This window comes from Neoarius graeffei, chromosome 5 (genome assembly GCF_027579695.1).
Source record: "Neoarius graeffei isolate fNeoGra1 chromosome 5, fNeoGra1.pri, whole genome shotgun sequence".
Taxonomy (NCBI): Eukaryota; Metazoa; Chordata; class Actinopteri; order Siluriformes; family Ariidae; genus Neoarius; species Neoarius graeffei.
In genome coordinates this window covers 545,314-567,500 of record NC_083573.1, presented here as the reverse complement: position 1 = coordinate 567,500, position 22,187 = coordinate 545,314, and the positions used below count along the sequence as shown (strand labels likewise).

Here is a 22,187-nt window from a genome sequence, read left to right as displayed (position 1 = left end):
CGTCCACAATCGCCTCGTTCACGTCTTCGACACGAGCCGGGTCCGCGTCGTCGACACGAGCCGGGTTCGCGTCGTCCACAATTGCCTCGTTCGCGTCGTCGACACGAGCAACGTCCGCGTCGTCCACACGAGCCGGGTTCGCGTCGTCCACACGAGCCGGGTCCGCGTCGTCCACAATCGCCTCGTTCACGTCTTCGACACGAGCCGGGTCCGCGTCGTCGACACGAGCCGGGTCCGCGTCGTCCACAATCGCCTCGTTCACGTCTTCGACACGAGCCGGGTCCACGTCTTCGACACGAGCCGGGTCCACGTCTTCGACACGAGCCGGGTCCGCGTCGTCGACACGAGCCGCGTCCGCGTCTTCGACACGAGCCGGGTCCGCGTCTTCGACACGAGCCGGGTCCGCGTCGTCGACACGAGCCGCGTCCGCGTCGTCGACACGAGCCGCGTCCGCGTCGTCCACAATCGCCTCGTCCGCGTCGTCGACACGAGCCGGGTCCGCGTCGTCCGCACGAGCCGGGCCCGCGTCGTCCGCACGAGCCGGGCCCGCGTCGTCCGCACGAGCCGGGCCCGCGTCGTCCGCACGAGCCGCGTCCGCGTCGTCCACAATCGCCTCGTCCGCGTCGTCCACACGAGCCGGGTTCACGTCGTCCACAATCGCCTCGTTCGCGTCGTCCGCACGAGCCGGGCCCGCGTCGTCCGCACGAGCCGGGCCCGCGTCGTCCGCACGAGCCGGGCCCGCGTCGTCCGCACGAGCCGCGTCCGCGTCGTCCACAATCGCCTCGTTCGCGTCGTCCACACGAGCCGGGTCCGCGTCGTCCACAATCGCCTCGTTCGCGTCGTCCACACGAGCCACGTCCGCGTCGTCGACACGAGCCGGGTCCGCGTCGTCCACACGAGCCGGGTCCGCGTCGTCCACAATCGCCTCGTTCGCGCCGTCCACACGAGCCGGGTTCGCGTCGTCCACACGAGCCAGGTTCGCGTCGTCCACAATCGCCTCGTTCGCGTCGTCGACACGAGCCACGTCCGCGTCGTCCACACGAGCCGGGTCCGCGTCGTCCACAATCACCTCGTTCGCGTCGTCTGCACGAGCCGGGCCCGCGTCGTCGGCACGAGCCGGGCCCGCGTCGTCGGCACGAGCCGGGCCCGCGTCGTCGGCACGAGCCGGGCCCGCGTCGTCGGCACGAGCCGGGTCCGTGTCGTCCACAATCGCCTCGTTCGCGTCGTCCACACGAGCCGGGTTCGCGTCGTCCACACGAGCCACGTCCGCGTCGTCCACACGAGCCACGTCCGCGTCGTCCACACGAGCCGGGTTCGCGTCGTCGACACGAGCCACGTCCGCGTCGTCCACACGAGCCGGGTCCGCGTCGTCCACAATCGCCTCGTTCGCGTCGTCCGCACGAGCCGGGCCCGCGTCGTCCGCACGAGCCGGGCCCGCGTCGTCCGCACGAGCCGGGCCCGCGTCGTCCGCACGAGCCGGGCCCGCGTCGTCCGCACGAGCCACGTCCGCGTCGTCCACACGAGCCGGGTCCGCGTCGTCCACAATCACCTCGTTCGCGTCGTCCGCACGAGCCGGGCCCGCGTCGTCCGCACGAGCCGGGCCCGCGTCGTCCGCACGAGCCGGGCCCGCGTCGTCCGCACGAGCCGGGCCCGCGTCGTCCGCACGAGCCGGGCCCGCGTCGTCCGCACGAGCCGGGCCCGCGTCGTCCGCACGAGCCGGGCCCGCGTCGTCGGCACGAGCCGGGCCCGCGTCGTCGGCACGAGCCGGGCCCGCGTCGTCGACACGAGCCGGGTCCGCGTCGTCCACAATCGCCTCGTTCGCGTCGTCCACACGAGCCGGGTTCGCGTCGTCCACACGAGCCACGTCCGCGTCGTCCACACGAGCCGGGTTCGCGTCGTCCACAATCGCCTCGTTCGCGTCGTCGACACGAGCCGGGTTCACGTCGTCCACAATCGCCTCGTTCGCGTCGTCCACAATCGCCTCGTTCGCGTCGTCCACAATCGCCTCGTTCGCGTCGTCCGCACGAGCCGGGCCCGCGTCGTCCGCACGAGCCGGGCCCGCGTCGTCCGCACGAGCCGGGCCCGCATCGTCCGCACGAGCCGCGTCCGCGTCGTCCACAATCGCCTCGTTCGCGTCGTCCACACGAGCCGGGTCCGCGTCGTCCACAATCGCCTCGTTCGCGTCGTCCACACGAGCCACGTCCGCGTCGTCGACACGAGCCGGGTCCGCGTCGTCCACACGAGCCGGGTCCGCGTCGTCCACAATCGCCTCGTTCGCGCCGTCCACACGAGCCGGGTTCGCGTCGTCCACAATCGCCTCGTTCGCGTCGTCGACACGAGCCACGTCCGCGTCGTCCGCACGAGCCGGGCCCGCGTCGTCCGCACGAGCCGGGCCCGCGTCGTCCGCACGAGCCGGGCCCACGTCGTCCGCACGAGCCGCGTCAGCGTCGTCCACAATCGCCTCGTTCGCGTCGTCCGCACGAGCCGGGCCCGCGTCGTCCGCACGAGCCGGGCCCGCGTCGTCCGCACGAGCCGGGCCCGCGTCGTCCGCACGAGCCGCGTCCGCGTCGTCCACAATCGCCTCGTTCGCGTCGTCCACACGAGCCGGGTCCGCGTCGTCCACAATCGCCTCGTTCGCGTCGTCCACACGAGCCACGTCTGCGTCGTCGACACGAGCCGGGTCCGCGTCGTCGACACGAGCCGGGTCCGCGTCGTCCACACGAGCCGGGTCCGCGTCGTCCACACGAGCCGGGTCCGCGTCGTCCACACGAGCCGGGTTCGCGTCGTCCACACGAGCCACGTCCGCGTCGTCCACACGAGCCGGGTTCGCGTCGTCCACAATCGTCTCGTTCGCGTCGTCGACACGAGCCACGTCCGCGTCGTCCACACGAGCCGGGTCCGCGTCGTCCACAATCGCCTCGTTCGCGTCGTCCGCACGAGCCGGGCCCGCGTCGTCCGCAATCGCCTCGTTCGCGTCGTCCGCAATCGCCTCGTTCGCGTCGTCGACACGAGCCGGGCCCGCATCGTCCACAATCGCCTCGTTCGCGTCGTCCACAATCGCCTCGTTCGCGTCGTCGACACGAGCCACGTCCGCGTCGTCCACACGAGCCGGGTCCGCGTCGTCCACAATCGCCTCGTTCGCGTCGTCCGCACGAGCCGGGCCCGCGTCGTCCGCACGAGCCGGGTCCGCGTCGTCCGCACGAGCCACGTCCGCGTCGTCCACACGAGCCGGGTCCGCGTCGTCCACAATCACCTCGTTCGTGTCGTCCGCACGAGCCGGGCCCGCGTCGTCCGCACGAGCCGGGCCCGCGTCGTCGGCACGAGCCGGGCCCGCGTCGTCGGCACGAGCCGGGTCCGCGTCGTCCACAATCGCCTCGTTCGCGTCGTCCACACGAGCCGGGTCCGCGTCGTCCACAATCGCCTCGTTCGCGTCGTCCACACGAGCCACGTCCGCGTCGTCGACACGAGCCGGGTCCGCGTCGTCCACACGAGCCGGGTCCGCGTCGTCCACAATCGCCTCGTTCGCGCCGTCCACACGAGCCGGGTTCGCGTCGTCCACAATCGCCTCGTTCGCGTCGTCGACACGAGCCACGTCCGCGTCGTCCGCACGAGCCGGGCCCGCGTCGTCCGCACGAGCCGGGCCCGCGTCGTCCGCACGAGCCGGGCCCACGTCGTCCGCACGAGCCGCGTCAGCGTCGTCCACAATCGCCTCGTTCGCGTCGTCCGCACGAGCCGGGCCCGCGTCGTCCGCACGAGCCGGGCCCGCGTCGTCCGCACGAGCCGGGCCCGCGTCGTCCGCACGAGCCGCGTCCGCGTCGTCCACAATCGCCTCGTTCGCGTCGTCCACACGAGCCGGGTCCGCGTCGTCCACAATCGCCTCGTTCGCGTCGTCCACACGAGCCACGTCCGCGTCGTCGACACGAGCCGGGTCCGCGTCGTCGACACGAGCCGGGTCCGCGTCGTCGACACGAGCCGGGTCCGCGTCGTCCACACGAGCCGGGTCCGCGTCGTCCACACGAGCCGGGTTCGCGTCGTCCACACGAGCCACGTCCGCGTCGTCCACACGAGCCGGGTTCGCGTCGTCCACAATCGTCTCGTTCGCGTCGTCGACACGAGCCACGTCCGCGTCGTCCACACGAGCCGGGTCCGCGTCGTCCACAATCGCCTCGTTCGCGTCGTCCGCACGAGCCGGGCCCGCGTCGTCCGCAATCGCCTCGTTCGCGTCGTCCGCAATCGCCTCGTTCGCGTCGTCGACACGAGCCGGGCCCGCATCGTCCACAATCGCCTCGTTCGCGTCGTCCACAATCGCCTCGTTCGCGTCGTCGACACGAGCCACGTCCGCGTCGTCCACACGAGCCGGGTCCGCGTCGTCCACAATCGCCTCGTTCGCGTCGTCCGCACGAGCCGGGCCCGCGTCGTCCGCACGAGCCGGGTCCGCGTCGTCCGCACGAGCCACGTCCGCGTCGTCCACACGAGCCGGGTCCGCGTCGTCCACAATCACCTCGTTCGTGTCGTCCGCACGAGCCGGGCCCGCGTCGTCCGCACGAGCCGGGCCCGCGTCGTCCGCACGAGCCGGGCCCGCGTCGTCGGCACGAGCCGGGCCCGCGTCGTCGGCACGAGCCGGGCCCGCGTCGTCGGCACGAGCCGGGCCCACGTCGTCGACACGAGCCGGGTCCGCGTCGTCCACAATCGCCTCGTTCGCGTCGTCCACACGAGCCGGGTTCGCGTCGTCCACACGAGCCACGTCCGCGTCGTCCACACGAGCCGGGTTCGCGTCGTCCACAATCGCCTCGTTCGCGTCGTCGACACGAGCCACGTCCGCGTCGTCCACACGAGCCGGGTCCGCGTCGTCCACAATCGCCTCGTTCGCGTCGTCCGCACGAGCCGGGCCCGCGTCGTCCGCACGAGCCGGGCCCGCGTCGTCCGCACGAGCCGGGCCCGCGTCGTCCGCACGAGCCGGGCCCGCGTCGTCCGCACGAGCCGGGCCCGCGTCGTCCGCACGAGCCGGGCCCGCGTCGTCCGCACGAGCCGCGTCAGCGTCGTCCACAATCGCCTCGTTCGCGTCGTCCGCACGAGCCGGGCCCGCGTCGTCCGCACGAGCCGGGCCCGCGTCGTCCGCACGAGCCGGGCCCGCGTCGTCCGCACGAGCCGGGCCTGCGTCGTCCGCACGAGCCGCGTCCGCGTCGTCCACAATCGCCTCGTTCGCGTCGTCCACACGAGCCGGGTCCGCGTCGTCCACAATCGCCTCGTTCGCGTCGTCCACACGAGCCACGTCCGCGTCGTCGACACGAGCCGGGTCCGCGTCGTCGACACGAGCCGGGTCCGCGTCGTCGACACGAGCCGGGTCCGCGTCGTCCACACGAGCCGGGTCCGCGTCGTCCACACGAGCCGGGTTCGCGTCGTCCACACGAGCCACGTCCGCGTCGTCCACACGAGCCGGGTTCGCGTCGTCCACAATCGTCTCGTTCGCGTCGTCGACACGAGCCACGTCCGCGTCGTCCACACGAGCCGGGTCCGCGTCGTCCACAATCGCCTCGTTCGCGTCGTCCGCACGAGCCGGGCCCGCGTCGTCCGCAATCGCCTCGTTCGCGTCGTCCGCAATCGCCTCGTTCGCGTCGTCGACACGAGCCGGGCCCGCATCGTCCACAATCGCCTCGTTCGCGTCGTCCACAATCGCCTCGTTCGCGTCGTCGACACGAGCCGGGCCCGCGTCGTCCGCACTCGCCTCGTTCGCGTCGTCCACAATCGCCTCATTCACGTCGTCGACACTCGCCAGGCCCGCGTCGTCCGCACGAGCCGCGTCCGCGTCGTCCGCACTCCGCACTCGCCTGGTTCGCGTCGTCCGCACGAGCCGGGTTCGCATCGTCCGCAATCGCCTGGTTCGCGTCGTCCGTACGAGCCGGGTCCGCGTCATCTGCATGCGCATCACATCATGTCATGTTCATAATGTGATCGTGTCTTTTTTTTTACATCAGGTCAGAATTATAGCAATTACAAAGAACAGAACTATAAAAATCTTTATGAAACCGTGATGTTATTTGCGTGTGTGTGTGTGTGTGTGTGTGTGTAGACCACAGTGGACTGGCATGGTGATAAACTGGTGTGTGTTCAGCGAGGAGAGAAAGAAGGACGAGGATGGACACACTGGCTCGAAGGAAACTTTCTCCACCTGGTATTTAAACCTCAGCCGGAAAAAAAATTAATAATAATAATAATAATAATAATAATAATATGAGAACATGAAAAATGACAGATTATATATTCAACAGAGAAACTGATTAGTTTAAAAATATTTTAAAAGGTTATTATTAAAAATTCTAAACTTTGAGATCAGTTTGGAAACAAATTAAATAACTTTTAGATATAATAAATACATTGATGAACAAATTCCTAAACAAAGAAATCAGTAAATAATTTTAAAATCATGGCAAAATGAAGTGAGAGAGAGAGAGAGAGAGAGAGAGAGAGAAAAGTCTCTCTCCCTCCTGCTAGACAAACACTGAATCCCAGTCAGTCGAGACTGCAGCAGGAATGAAGAACATGGATCTCTGAGCGAGTTTCCCTCGGAGCGACGGGCTGGAGTCCGGGTTCTGTTCACAATTTAACAAAAAACTCTCACATTAACGCGTGTGTCATACAATCATCCCAAAATCCAACCGTAAATTCAAGTCTCCACAGGAGAAAGACAAAAACGTATAAAATCAAGTCAAGGGTTCTCTCTTTCTGTCTCTCTCTCTGTCTGTCTGTCTGTCTGTAGGAGCTGCGTGTGAATAACGTGGTGGCGAAGCAGGTCTTTAAGAAAGCAGAATGAGCAGCTGGATGATGAGCTCAAAGCATTGTGGGAAAGAGAGAGAGGAGCAGCCAATCAGCAGACAGCAGAAACTCCCCCCTTTTATAATCTGAGAGTAAATGTATTTAGTTTAATTAAACTGATTGATTTAGTGAACACAGAGAAGCAGGAATCTTTTACACTCCCGCTATCAGTGTGGAAAAATCGTCAGTGGCCTGTCACATGACCGTGTTTATACGAGCTTCTTCCTTCCATATTTGTCCTTCTCTACCCACACCAACATACCCACACCCATATACCCACACCAACACCAACATACCCACACCAACACCAACATACCCACACCCACATACCCACACCAACACCAACATACCCACACCAACACTAACATACCCACACCAACATACCCACACCCACATACCCACACCAACATACCCACACCCACATACCCACACCAACATACCAACACCAACATACCAACACCAACATACCCACACCAACATACCAACACCAACATACCCACACCAACACCCACATACCCACACCCACATACCCACACCAACATACCCACACCAACATACCAACACCAACATACCCACACCAACACCAACATACCCACACCAACATACCAACACCAACATACCAACACCCACATACCCACACCCACATACCCACACCCACATACCCACACACCCACACCAACATACCCACACCAACAGACCAACATACCCACACTAACATACCCACACTAACCCACACCAACATACCCACACCAACATACCCACACCCACATACGCACACCAACACCAACATACCCACACCAACATACCCACACCAACACACCCACACCAACAGACCAACATACCCACACTAACATACCCACACCAACATACCCACACCAACAGACCAACATACCCACACCAACATACCCACACCAACACCAACATACCCACACCAACACTAACATACCCACACCAACACTAACATACCCACACCAACATACCCACACTAACCCACACCAACATACCCACACCAACACTAACATACCCACACCAACATACCCACACCAACGCTAACATACGCACACCCACATACCCACACCAACACCAACATACCCACACACCCACACCAACACACCCACACCAACATACCCACACTAACCCACACCAACAGACCAACATACCCACACTAACCCACACCAACATACCCACACTAACATACCCACACTAACCCACACCAACACTAACATACCCACACCAACATACCAACACTAACATACCCACACCAACATACCAACACTAACATACCAACACGAACATACCCATACCCACACCAACACTAATATACCCACACCAACACTAACATACCCACACTAACACGAACATACTAACACTGGGGAAAAGCCCCCACAGGATGTGAAATGTCTCCCTGCACTGGACACACGGGACGAGTGAATTTCCATCAGAGCTGTAGTTCTGAATGTGTCCAGTGGGGGGCAGCAGAGTGCGGTGGGTTAATTATTTGATGAAGTTCCCAATCTTTGTTTTTTTTTCATGTTCCATCAGGAGGGTTATCGACTTTAATCTTCTGAAAAAATAAACTGATGAGATTCACATGTCCATGAGATGTTTTTGTCTTTGAGATGTTTAGTGTTTTGTTTGTTCCATGTCGGGTCACTGATTCGGCTGATGCTTTGATCCGGATCAGTGTGTAATTGAGGGCAGGTTCACTCATTCACTCGGTGAGCCAGCAGTCAGTAGTTTGATGATGGGATTTGAACTCACAACATTCAGCCGCTCAGTGCTGTAAGCGTGACTGCCCCCATGTCCGCACTCTGGTCTTCACACACCTGAGTGTGAGCAGATCCTCTCCCATAATTCCACTCACACATATTTCTCTGTTTACTGTTTGTTAGTGAGGAACAATAATGAGTCGTTTAAAACGACGTTCAGAGGAGTTTCGTGTATTCATTGATGGGGCTAAAGCTCCACCCCCTGCTGAATATTTCCCATGGAGCAGCAGTGTGCAGTGGTTTGGTAACAGGTGATGACATCACTCAGGTGAGATGCAGGTGAGGAGCTGCTTGAAGCTCTTCCTGCTGGATCTGCACTCAGTGCATGGGAAATGCGGAATAACAATCTTTCTTTACTTCACTTTCACGATTACGCACAAACTTTTACTTCAAACTGAGTGTTAAAACCTCAACCCATGAGCAGTCAGTGACTCGTGCTTAACCTCTAACCTGCAAGCTGTGAGAGAGAGAGAGAGAGAGAGAGAGAGTGACTCTGCAGTTATTTGTGTTTATATTTGTTAAACGTCGCCGGTTCTGTTAGTTTTTTTTTTTTTAAATCTGAAATATAAATGAAAGAGTAATTTAACTGGCTGTGACTCAGGATGAGGCCTCACACACACACACACACACACACACTCCCATGTTCCTCACCATGGCTTTTATTTGTCCCCTGAGTTCAGTGTTTGATCACACGCTCATGTGACTCGGGCCCCGTTTACTCAGTGAGATGCACATCTGGTATTCTGAAACAGAGCTGATTTTTTTTCATCCAATCTGTTCAGATGTCTGGAAACTGTGACTCACATCCGATTCCTGTGTTTCCGTCATTCCCCTGAAAACTCTGACTGAGACCTGTTTACCAACAGTATCAGCCTGGCTGGAGGAAGGAAGTGACGGTTGTTAATGTTGTGATTATTGAGGTGTTTAGTCTCCCTGCATTTTATTGCATCTTACCTGCACGTTACCTCTGACTTACCCACAACTTAATAATAATCATCAATTCAGGCAGCACGGTGGTGTAGTGGTTAGCGCTGTCGCCTCACAGCAAGAAGGTCCGGGTTCGAGCCCCGTGGCCGGCGAGGGCCTTTCTGTGTGGAGTTTGCATGTTCTCCCCGTGTCCGCGTGGGTTTCCTCCGGGTGCTCCGGTTTCCCCCACAGTCCAAAGACATGCAGGTTAGGTTAACTGGTGACTCTAAATTGAGCGTAGGTGTGAATGTGAGTGTGAATGGTTGTCTGTGTCTATGTGTCAGCCCTGTGATGACCTGGCGACTTGTCCAGGGTGTACCCCGCCTTTCGCCCGTAGTCAGCTGGGATAGGATCCAGCTTGCCTGCGACCCTGTAGAAGGATAAAGCGGCTACAGATAATGAGATAATCAATTCAATTTACATATCATGCCTTTCTCATACCCAAGGTCACTTTCCAATTATAGGGAACAAACAGTCCCACCAAAAGAAAGTCAGGATGTAATTACAATGGTGTAGCAGCCACAGTCCCACCAAAAGGTACACAAAAACAAGTCACACACCACCTGGACAGCCACTGGGCAACATCACTCAGAACACCGCACCATGGATCCACAAAGCGAGTCCAGAAGCACCGGCACGCAGAGCGCTGGACAACCACGATGTTAAAATGAGCAACGAGCTCACTGCAGTCCATCATGAGGAGCACAGGCATCGCCCCAGCGCACCAAGGCCTGGAGGGAACCGACACCCGAAACTGGGTCCAGAGCGGCAACACAACCAGCGGACAAAACACTAAACAAAAAACAAACAAACATCAAACTACACAAACACAAAAAAGAAAAACAAAAGATAAAATAAAATAAAACGCTCCGGTGAGAAGCAGCAGCCAGAACGTGCACAGCGTACTCTCAACCGGAAACGGACTTCCCTGCGACTTCCCTGCGACTGACGCTCTGTTACCTTCATCTTGCCGGAAGCTGTGAGATTAATATATGGATTTGTATATGATGCTGCTGTTGTTGTTGTTGTTATCAACCATAATTTCAGTTTAATGTTTCTGAGAATTCTACTCAGTTTCGTGGGTAACTGTTTCATTAAATCAATCAATTATTTACCCATGTTTACACACACACACACACACACACACATACACACACACACACACACACACACACTTTTTTAAATTATTTTTACTTTATTATTTCAGATTAGTTTATTTGTTCGTCATCTTTAATTTAAATATCCTTTTATAAATTTTATACCAGTACTTTTAAAGAATGTTTAAGTTGAGTGAAATGTTTTTATAAAGACTTATTGATCTGATTAAACTGGAACAACATTGTGGATTTTGACCTTAAACACAAGATTTACGAGAAATGTTGGCACCCTGTGTCTTTTTTTTCTCTGTCTGTCTGTCTGTCTGTCTCTCTCTCTCTCTCTCTCTCTGTCTCTCTCTCTGTCTCTGTCTGTCTCTCTCTCTGTCTGTCTGTCTCTCTCTCTCTCTGTCTGTCTGTCTGTCTCTCTCTCTCTCTCTTTCTCTGATTCTTTTGCCAAATCAAACAAACCCGATATTCTGTGACTTTTAAACCCTTGTCCTTTCATGTGGCTCATTTGAAAAGACGCAGCTGGAAGAACAATGGCCACATTACAGCTCATACTGAGGTAGGTGGAGAGAATCTCGAGAATTTGTCTCTTTTTGTCTCGAGAATCTGTTTGTTTTCCCTTTTAAATTCATTTCATCTGAAAGTTTAATAAATACATAAATAATAAAAGCATCCAATCATTTCTTGATGGCTCATGCTCAGGAACAGTAAATAGACGCTGGGTAGTTTTGGTGAATGGTGAAATAATTCGACCAGTCGATATTGTAATATATTCCACAGTATTTTTGAAACGAGTGTCGGTCTGCCACAGTGAGTCGGTCCTGAGGACCGGAGCATCCACACACTCCGCATGCTTCGCTCGTGGGCTTCAGGATATTAATTTATTTTCCATAAATTCTTTTCTCCACACAGATGATGATTCATCATGTTCTTCTCCTGCATGAGGATGTGTGTATTTTTGCAGACACACTCCTGAGACCCCTAGAGGTAGTAAAGTGTAATAGCAGATAAACTGATGACCAGAAGTCAGAATTCTTCTCAGTCATTTCAGTGTCACTGATGGTCATGACAGCAAGCTGCAGATGGCTGAGGGACAAACTGTGAAGTAAATCTGTATAAAGACATGTTGGGGTTGACTGTGATGATGTCTTGCTTGAACATTTGTCTCTCAGATCTTTGTGGATTGTTTTGAAGAAGTGGAGAGTGATGAGTGGATCATCCAGTTTCTTTTGTTCAGTGCGGCTTGAGTTGATCTCTACTGTCAGGTTTTTTGGGATTTGGCGAGATGTCTCGCATTTCCCAGCTCTCTGTAAGCTGAACAATGACACATCTTACATGCTTTCATATCAAATGCATCGTGCTGCAATACGTTTCCAAATAGAGCAATTACAAAAGACAGTAATGGGAGATTTTCACCTCATTGCAGGTTTCCTGAATGTAACCGGGGTGGCACAATTCACACATGCAGCCATAAAATCTTAAGTTATTTATTTCTTGACAAAGTGCCAAATAAGCCATTTCATTTCTCCTGCACTTCGTATCACAGTATCTTGACTTTTTTGTATTTCTGGGTGGGTGAAGGTGATCACATGCTTCCTCTGAGACACATGAAGGCAGCCAACCTCATCTTTTTGAACTGCTGCTCATGTTGCTTCATGTAACACAGGGCAGCAATCCTCCCTCTGCACATGTGTGAGCTCACACACACACACACACACACACACACACATATCACATGCAGAAGTGATTCTAGAATCTGTTGTGGCCCCAAGCAAAAATTTCCAGGGGCCCTTCTGACCAGTGTTCATCACCAATATGTTATAGATAATCTGACACCAACGACAAATGTATGAAACCAAAGTTTTTTAAATTCCAAATGTGAAAATACAATGGTAAAGAACAATAAAAACAATAAAAAACAAAATAAATAAGCTCTCGGGCCCCGACTCTCAGGGGGCCCCAAGCAGTTGCCTGCCTTGCCTGTTCACAAGCTGTGCATCTGATCATGTGTATTATAATATACACTCGCTGGCCACTTTATTAGGAACACCCCTTCACCCACCTGCTGTTCTCTGCAGTTCTGTAATCAGCCGATCCCTCGCCAGCAGCACGACACATCAAATCCCACAGAGACAAATCAGGAGCTTCAGTTAATGTTCACAATGTTCAAACATCAGAACGGGAAACACTGTGATCTCACACTGTGACTTTCTCTCACTGTGGTATGGGTGTTGGTTTGATCCAGATGGGCTGGTTTGAGTATTTCAGAAGCTGCTGATCTCCTGGGGTTTTCACACACAACAGTCTCTAGAGTTTACACAGAATGGTGCAGAAAACAAAAAACACTGAGTGAGTGAGCGACAGTTCTGCGGGTGGAAACAAACGCCTTGTTGATAAGAGAGGGTCAGAGGGAAATGGACAGATTGGTTCAAGCTTTTTTCCCCCAGGAAGGATATAGTAACTCATATAATCACTCTTTACAACCGTGGTGAGCAGAAAAGCATCTCAGCATGAAACAGCAGAAGAACACACTGGGTTCCACTCCTGCAGCCAAGAACAGGGATCTTAGAATCAACAACACGTTCCTATTAAAGTGGCCGGAGAGTGTAGATTATATGTGTGCCCTACATATTATATGTATTACACATGCATATATATATAAAAGGATTTTGTAGGACTTCAAGTTCAAGACTGGAAAGCAGATGCTGTTTCACCAACCAGACACAGTGGTGGAGCAGAAGAGTGGAGTTGTGATAGACGTGTCAATCCCAGCTGACAGTAACATCAGGCAGAAGGAGCACGAGAAGATTGAGAAGTGCCAGGGACTGAAAGAACAACTGGAACAGATATGGAAGGTTAAGTCCAAAGCGGTCCCAGTGCTGATGGCGCATTAGGGGCTGTGACCCCAAACTGGGAGAGAGAGGGGCTCCAGCAGATTCCAGGTACAACATCTGAGGTCTCTGTCCAGAAGAGTGCAGTCCTCGGAACAGCTACGATACTGCGCAGAGCCCTCAGACTCCCAGACCTCTGGTACAGAACCCAAGCATGAGGAAGACACCGTCATGTATTTATATCTAACAGGGAAGCATATATATAAATACACATCATGGCAGACAGCTTACAAACATTCAGATATCTACACACACACACACACACACACACACACACACACACACACACACCTGTGTAAGTATTTGATCTTTGCACAGTGCGTGGTGTAATGTTGTGGTTCGTCTAATGACTGTTATTCTCTAAATAAACAGATTTTATGTCTCTGCTGTGTGTTCAGGTAGTTTATAATGCCAGGCGTTACTCAATTCTTTCTGAAATTTGTAAAACAGACAGAACTTGTAGTAAAATACAGCAACCTTCTCAACCCTAAATTAAAGATCTAAGCTCTAAAGTCCAAAGCATTATTCACTCTTCATGCTCACGTGTATTTCAGTGGTGTAACTCGTCCTCTGATCATTAATTCTGTGCTGATTATTGTTCTGTTTGTCCCTGCAGTGTGTTGTGTGTGTGTGTGAGTGTGTGTGTGTGTGAGATAGTGTTGTATGGTCAGGTTCAGTCTCCTCTGTATCCAAAGCCTTACCCCACTAATGTCCATCAGCAGTGGGATCTGGAAGTTCCACCTGGTTACCAGCTTCAGATCACCTTTAACTACCTGGACATAGAACCATCGTTTAACTGCTACTACGACTCTCTCGTGGTTAGTGTGGAGCTTCATCATACTCTTCATCATCATCATCATAACTATTATCATAATCACCATGTTCCTCCTCCTCACCACTACCCTTATCATCACCACCATCATTTACTTCTAAATTCCACAGACCATAAGTCCACTGGTTATTTTAATATTTACACAGGGAATAAAAGCACGTCCAGTTATTTTATACACACACAGTGCTGAGCGTAAATGAGTGCACCCCCTTTGAAAAGTCACATTTTAAACAATATCTCAATGAACACAATTTCCAAAATGTTGACAAGACAAAGTTTAATATAACATCTGTTTAACTTATAACAGGAAAGTAAGGTTAATAATATAACTTAGATTACACATTTTTCAGTTTTACTCAAATTAGGGTGGTGCAAAAATGAGTACACCCCACAACAAAAACTACTACATCTAGTACTTTGTATGGCCTCCATGATTTTTAATGACGGCACCAAGTCTTCTAGGCATGGAATGAACAAGTTGGCGACATTTTACAACATCAATCTTTTTCCATTCTTCAACAACGACCTCTTTTAGTGACTGGATGCTGGATGGAGAGCGATGCTCAACTTGTCTCTTCAGAATTCCCCAAAGAAAATAATTTCTTTCCACCACAAAGGTGAAGGCTACAAGAAGATCAGCAAAGCTTTACTTATCAGCCAGAATCCTGTAGCAAAAGTGGTACAAAAATTTAAGAAAGATGGAACTGCAGCCATCTCACAGAGACGTCCAGGTCGTCCACGGAAGTTAACACCTCGACAGGAGCGTCTTCTGATGAGAAGGGTTGAAGAAAATCGGCATGCAAGTTCATTGCAGTTATCTAAAGAAGTAGAAAGCCAAACTGGGGTGACTATTTCCCGCGACACAATACGGTGTACGCTGCAGAGGAATGGCATGCATGGATGCCGTCCACGAAAGAAGCCTCTCCTAAAGCCCAGGCACAAAAAAGCCCACCTAGAGTTTGCCAGGGCCCATGCTGACAAAGATGAAGACTACTGGGACTCTATACTCTGGAGTGATGAGACCAAGATGAATGTTTTTGGAACTGATGGTTTCAAAACTGTATGGCGTCGCAAAGGTGAGGAACACAAAGAAAAATGCCCAGTGCCTACAGTGAAACATGGTGGTGGCAGTGTCCTTATGTGGGGCTGCATGAGTGCTGCTGGTGTCGGGGAGCTGCATTTCATTGATGGCATCATGAATTCACAGATGTATTGCTCTATACTGAAAGAGAAGATGCTACCATCACTCCGTGCCCTTGGTCGTCGTGCACTTTTCCAGCATGGCTAAACACACATCTAAGGCCACTGTTGGATTTCTGAAGAAGAACAGGGTGAAAGTGATTCAGTGGCCAAGTATGTCTCCTGATCTGAACCCAATCGAACACCTATGGGGAATTCTGAAGAGACAAGTTGAGCGTCACTCTCCATCCAGTATCCAGTCACTAAAAGAGGTCGTTGTTGAAGAATGGAAAAAGATTGATGTTGCAAAATGTCACCAACTTGTTCATTCCATGCCTAGAAGACTTGGTGCTGTCATTAAAAATCATGGAGGCCATACAAAGTACTAGATGTAGTAGTTTTTGGTGTGGGGTGTACTCATTTTTGCACCACCATAATTTGAGTAAAACTGAAAAATGTGTAATCTAAGTTTATATTATTAACCTTACTTTCCCGTTATAAGTTAAACAGATGTTATATTAAACTTTGTCTTTTCAACATTTTGGAAATTGTTTGTGTTCATTGAGATATTGTTTAAAATGTGACTTTTCACAGGGGGTGCACTCATTTACGCTCAGCACTGTGTGTGTATATATATCAGGCTCCAGCAGTCACTTGTACACACAAAGAAGCCACGTGATGCTCATCAAGGACATTAAACCATAATGCAGGATGTAGATGTTCTCATGCTTTGAATTCACTATTTTGAATTGTTGAATTAATAAAATGTCAGTTTGTGCTAATTTGATGCGCTCTGCTGTAAAGAAAACATAGCCAGGGTTTGGAGGATCATCTGACTGAGCGTGTGTCTGCTGCGTTTACAGAGAAACTTCAAGTTCATTCAGAAATTTATCCAGAAAATGCATCTCTTCCACTGGCCTCCATGTGAAAAAAACTTTTAGTTGACTTTAAAGAGATTTATTAATGAATGAATAGTGTGTGTTTGATGTATTTCATTTTGTCCTTGAATGACAGTCCTGTGTGTGTGTGTGTGTGTGTGTGTGTGTGTGTGTGTGTGTGTGTGTGTGTGTATTTACAGCCAAAGCATACATTTCACTGTGATATATTGCAGTTCCATCAAACTGTCAGACAGTGGCGCTGGACTTAACACTGATCCTGAGTTGAGCTGAAATCACACCAGAAATGTGCGCTTTAGCTCATGATCAGAATCGAGCGTAACTGAGACACGCCTCTGTTTTTGATCAACTCCGCCCCGTATGTGTAACTCTCATGTAACTACTAATTATCGAATAATCTGTAGGTACAGCAGAGATCTGACTAATGAAGAAGAAAAAGAAGCCTTTATTTGTCACAAGGACATTAGAGCACAGTGAAATTCCCAGCTTGTTGGGAGGTCGGGGTCAGGGATGATACAGCGACCAGTCAGAGGGGTCAGGGTCTGGCTCGCCAGCGTTAGTGGCGCTCACCGTAACAGGCTCTCCTGCAAGCTTTCCTGAGGATGTGTGTTTGATGTTTATTTCAGGATGAAACCCTCGCGATGTGATTGTTCTGCTCTGAGTACAGTCCTAAGTTCTGGATTCTACATTCTCAAACCCTGTAAATATAAACACTGTAATTTGGTCTGTTTGACTGTGGTTCACTTTGTTCTCTCATTTTTAAGGTTCTGCATGGGAAGAAAATTTTGGGAAAGTTCTGTGGCCAGAATTCCACAGATCCCCATCACCCTGGCAACAACCCCATTTTGTCTCCTAGCAACCGTCTCCAGCTGGTGTTTGTGACGGATGAATCAAACACAGAAACACATCAGTATCTCGGGTTCTCTGCCTTTTACCAGGCTGTTGGTACGATAAAAAAACAACAACTGTGATTTAGGGTTTTTTTGCCGATGTCTTGACAGTAGTAATGCACGCAGCCAGATTAACCCAGTGTTAACTAATGTTCTCTTAACAAGCTCTTAATGACTCACGCCTCAACTGACTCACACCTGTGACAACATAGATACTGAATAACACTTGTACTGACATCTATACTGAATCACACCTCGACTAACACACACCTACTGACTCGCACCCAGACTGACTAACACTTGTGCTAACTCAGGTCCTGACTCACACTGATGCTATACTGCCTCGCAACTGTGCTGCCGTGCACCTATACTGACTCACAATTGTACTGACTCATACTTGTACTCGCGGTCATCTATACTGACTCGGGCACGTACTGACATGCTGGTACTAACACCTGTACTGACTCACACCTGTGTACCGGTTAACTCCTGGACTGCCTTACACTGATACTAACGTGTGCCTGAAGTGACTCACACCTGAACCAACACCTGCTCTCACTCACACCTGTGCCAACTCCGACACTGATTTGCCCCTGTACTGACTCACACCTGTACTGACTCACACCTGTACTGACTCACACCTGTACTGACTCACACCTGTACTGACTCCTGTGTGTTTGTGGCTTGGTTCTCAGACATAGATGAATGCTTATCTACTGATTTAGAAGATTCAGAATCACGGTGCTCTCAGATCTGCCTCAACACTCTGGGCTCATACCTGTGTGCCTGTTACCATGGTTACCAGCTGCGAGCAGATCAGCGTACCTGTGTGTGTGAGTGTACACTCCAACAATATACACACACTCCTTCACACACATACACAAACCTACCCAAGCTTCCCTTAACTCTCTCCACTTTCTGACACGATCTGAAGCCTGGATCACTCCACGGTCCTCGGCTACACCGGCTGCTCCGTCATCCGCCTGCTTTGGCCTAAACTCCTCCATAACCAGGCAGGGGTCGTGGTGCAGGTTTGCTTTTGTCTCAGAGATGGTGCTTCATACCTCTTGCACTGTCTTATCTTCACATCTCATCCTTTGAATTCCATTCAGTTACAGTTTTCTCTCCAATCAACCTTCTCATTATTGTCATCTTCTGTCATCTGCCCTTCTGGTCCACGAGGAAACTTTCCTGAAGCAATGGACATGCTCCTCAGTCCTTTCCCAAATAACAAATCTCCTATCCTTCTCCTCAGAGACTTCAACCTGCCCTCAGACAAGCTCCAGTCCTTTTGCCTTCTCTCTCTTCTGATCTCCTTTTCCCTGATATTCAACAGCTGACTGCCAACAAGGGACGACATGTCCTAGACCTGGTTTTCAGTCATCCTGATCCAGCTGGAGATATCAGTGTTGCCTTGCTCCTTGACTCAGGCCATCACTTGGTATCCCTTACGTCACCCTCCCTCTCCTGCCTGACATCAACTACTCGTATCTCTCTCCCACTCTGGTGAAGACTCCATTCTATCGCTTCTTCCTCTGTAGCTTCCTGCACCTTATAAATACTTCCATACCCTGACTCCTTTTCTTCTTTCCCACTGGGAATAGCCACCAGCACTTTCCTCTCTTCACTTTACTTATCCGTGGACCTTCTCTACCCTCCATCCTTTAAACCTAATTAGTCTTGGTTGTTGGATGTGTTGCACAGCAATCAGAGAGAGTTAAGACTAGCAAGAGAAAGTGAAGGAAATTACAGCCTGATACCGATCTCCTCACATACAATCTTTAAAAGCTGTTTTCTTTTCGTCACTTCTTAACCTGACGGTCAAGCTGAATACCTCCTGGACTTGTCCTCGGTGACTGGCAGAAATGACTTACTGGTGACAGTAAGGTTTGGCTAAATTCAGCAACTCGACTCAGTCAGAGTGATAAACAGATCGTTGCTCCATCCTGCCTGTATTCCTGCACAGTCGTGCGAATGAACAAACAAACTTTTTAACCTGTTGTCTCGTCCTTCACCAGCCTCCCTGACAAACTCAGCCAGATCTTCACTCCTGTCCTGACTCCTACACTACACATTTAGGACTCCTCTCTTCTTTCTTTCTGACACATTTTTCTCCATTTCTCTGTCATCCGAGATCCTACAAGTTATCTTGTACTGCAAGCCCATCCCTTCCACAGCGCTGCAGCTCACCTCATAAGTTCTCCATTTTCATTTCTTTTATCATTAATGATGCCATAACATCAGTGAAAACAGCAAAAGTTATTCCGATACCGAAGAAACCCACTCTGGATATCAGAGATCAACAATTACCAGTTCTCTTTTCTTTCTACAATCTTCCAACACACCATTTTCAGTCAACTGTCTCTCTGTCTCACACAGAACATCCTCCAAGATCCTAACCAGTCTGGTTTCAAAGCAGTACATTCCACAGAAACTGCTATCGTGGCCATCACTGAAAAGCTGCATGTTGCTCGATAAACCAAACATTCATCAGTCCTCATCCGCCTCGACATTACAGCAGCGTTTAGCACAGCCACAAGACTCTCTTGTTGATCCTTATGCGTATTTGTGACACAGCTTGGCAACGGTGTGCTTCTTCTCTGCAGGGACCATCATATCATTTCATATGAAGGGAGTCCACATCTGCTCCATGCAGACTCTCCACTGGTGTCCCACAAAACTCAGTGCTTGGCCTTCTTCTGTTCTACTCACTCTGTTGGACATGTGACATCCTCACATGGGTTACTTACTACTGCTATGCTGATGACCCTCAAACTATTCTCTCTGTGTTCCAAGGAGAGAAACACAGAGCGACACACTGTGTCTCTCTGTTTCTGAACAGAGCTCAGCATGTCTGGCAGTCATCTCATCATGGATGGCAGCTCATCAGCCAGAACTTAATATCAGTAAAACTGTACATCCATGCGCATGCATCTCCATGTCATGATGTTATGATCCCCTGGACAAATGTGAGATCTCACCATCTGTCACTGCGCACAATCTTGAATTAGCCATGGACAATCAACTGTCCTTCTTGCCACACATTACTAGACTGACACACTCATGCTAGTTTCCCCTACAGTGGTGCTTGAAAGTTTGTGAACCCTTTAGAATTTTCTATATTTCTGCATAAATATGACCTAAAACATCATCAGATTTTCACACAAGTCCTAAAAGTAGATAAAGAAAACCCAGTTAAACAAATGAGACAAAAATATTATACTTGGTCATTTATTTATTGAGGAAAATGATCCAATATTCCATATCTGTGAGTGGCAAAAGTATGTGAATCTCTAGGATTAGCAGTTAATTTGAAGGTGAAATTAGAGTCAGGTGTTTTCAATCAATGGGATGACAATCAGGTGTGAGTGGGCACCCTGTTTTATTTAAAGAACAGGGATCTATCAAAGTCTGATCTTCACAACACATGTTTGTGGAAGTGTATCATGGCACGAACAAAGGAGATTTCTGAGGACCTCAGAAAAAGCGTTGTTGATGCTCATCAGGCTGGAAAAGGTTACAAAACCATCTCTAAAGAGTTTGGACTCCACCGATCCACAGTCAGACAGATTGTGTACAGATGGAGGAAATTCAAGACCACGGTTTCCCTCCCCAGGAGTGGGCGACCAACAAAGATCACTCCAAGAGCAAGGCATGTAATAGTTGGCGAGGTCACAAAGGACCCCAGGGTAACTTCTAAACAACTGAAGGCCTCTCTCACATCGGCGAATGTTAATATGAGTCCACCATCAGGAGAACACTGAACAACAATGGTGTGCATGTCAGGGTTGCAAGGAGAAAGCCACTGCTCTTCAAAAAGAACATTGCTGCTTGTCTGCAGTTTGCTAAAGATCACATGGACAAGCCAGAAGGCTGTTAGAAAAATGTTTTGTGGATGGATGAGACCAAAATAGAACTTTTTGGTTTAAATGAGAAGTGTAAATGTTTGGAGAAAGGTATTTGGAGTTTGGTTTAAATGTTTGGTGAAAGGAAAACACTGCATTCCAGCATAAGAACCTTATCCCATCTGTGAAACATGGTGGTGGTAGTATCATGGTTTGGGCCCGTTTTGCTGCATCTGGGCCAGGACGGCTTGCCATCGTTGATGGAACGATGGATTCTGAATTATACCAGCAAATTCTAAAGGAAAATGTCAGGACATCTGTCCATGAGCTGAATCTGAAGAGAAGGTGGGTCATGCAGCAAGACAACGACCCTAAGCACACAAGTCGTTCTACCAAAGAATGGTTAAAGAAGAATAAAGTGAATGTTTTGGAATGGCCAAGTCAAAGTCCTGACCTTAATCCAATGGAAATGTTGTGGAAGGACCTGAAGCGAGCAGTTCATGTGAGGAAACCCACCAACATCCCAGAGTTGAAGCTGTTCTGTATGGAGGAACGGGCTAAAATTCCTCCAAGCCGGTGTGCAGGACTGATCAACAGTTACCGCAAACGATTAGTTGCAGTTATTGCTGCACAAGGGGGTCACACCAGATACTGAAAGCAAAGGGTCACATACTTTTGCCACTCACAGATATGTAATATTGGATCATTTTCCTCAATAAATAAATGACCAAGTATAATATTTTTGTCTCATTTGTTTAACTGGGTTCTCTTTATCTACTTTTAGGACTTGTGTGAAACTCTGATGATGTTTTCGGTCATATTTATGCAGAAATATAGAAAATTCTAAAGCGTTCACAAACTTTCAAGCACCACTGTATATGACATCAGGAGGATTCATCCATTTCTATCTACAGAGGCCACTCAAGTGCTTGTTTCATGCTTTGTCATTTTTAGACTGTACTACGGCAGCTCACTCCTGGCAGGTCAGCCGCTGTGGCCCATC

At 51.2% G+C, this 22,187-nt stretch overlaps 2 protein-coding genes across 2 annotated transcripts in view; both read left to right on the top strand.

Annotated features, from left to right (window-relative positions):
- rbp5 (retinol binding protein 1a, cellular) overlaps positions 1 to 8,409 on the top strand; it is a 10,588-nt gene extending 2,179 nt beyond the window's left edge. Inside the window, exons 3-4 of the mRNA XM_060920906.1 lie at positions 6,071 to 6,172; positions 6,758 to 8,409. Coding sequence (XP_060776889.1) covers positions 6,071 to 6,172; positions 6,758 to 6,811 — 156 coding nt within the window. The 3' untranslated portion in view covers positions 6,812 to 8,409. The remainder of the gene's footprint in view (positions 1 to 6,070; positions 6,173 to 6,757) is intronic.
- Positions 8,410 to 8,717: 308 nt separating this feature from the next.
- Positions 8,718 to 22,187, top strand: part of c1r (complement component 1, r subcomponent) — a 28,516-nt gene continuing 15,046 nt past the window's right edge. The window contains exons 1-4 of the mRNA XM_060920328.1: positions 8,718 to 8,833; positions 14,159 to 14,360; positions 17,214 to 17,394; positions 18,035 to 18,172. Of these exons, the coding sequence (XP_060776311.1) occupies positions 8,718 to 8,833; positions 14,159 to 14,360; positions 17,214 to 17,394; positions 18,035 to 18,172 (637 nt within the window). The remainder of the gene's footprint in view (positions 8,834 to 14,158; positions 14,361 to 17,213; positions 17,395 to 18,034; positions 18,173 to 22,187) is intronic.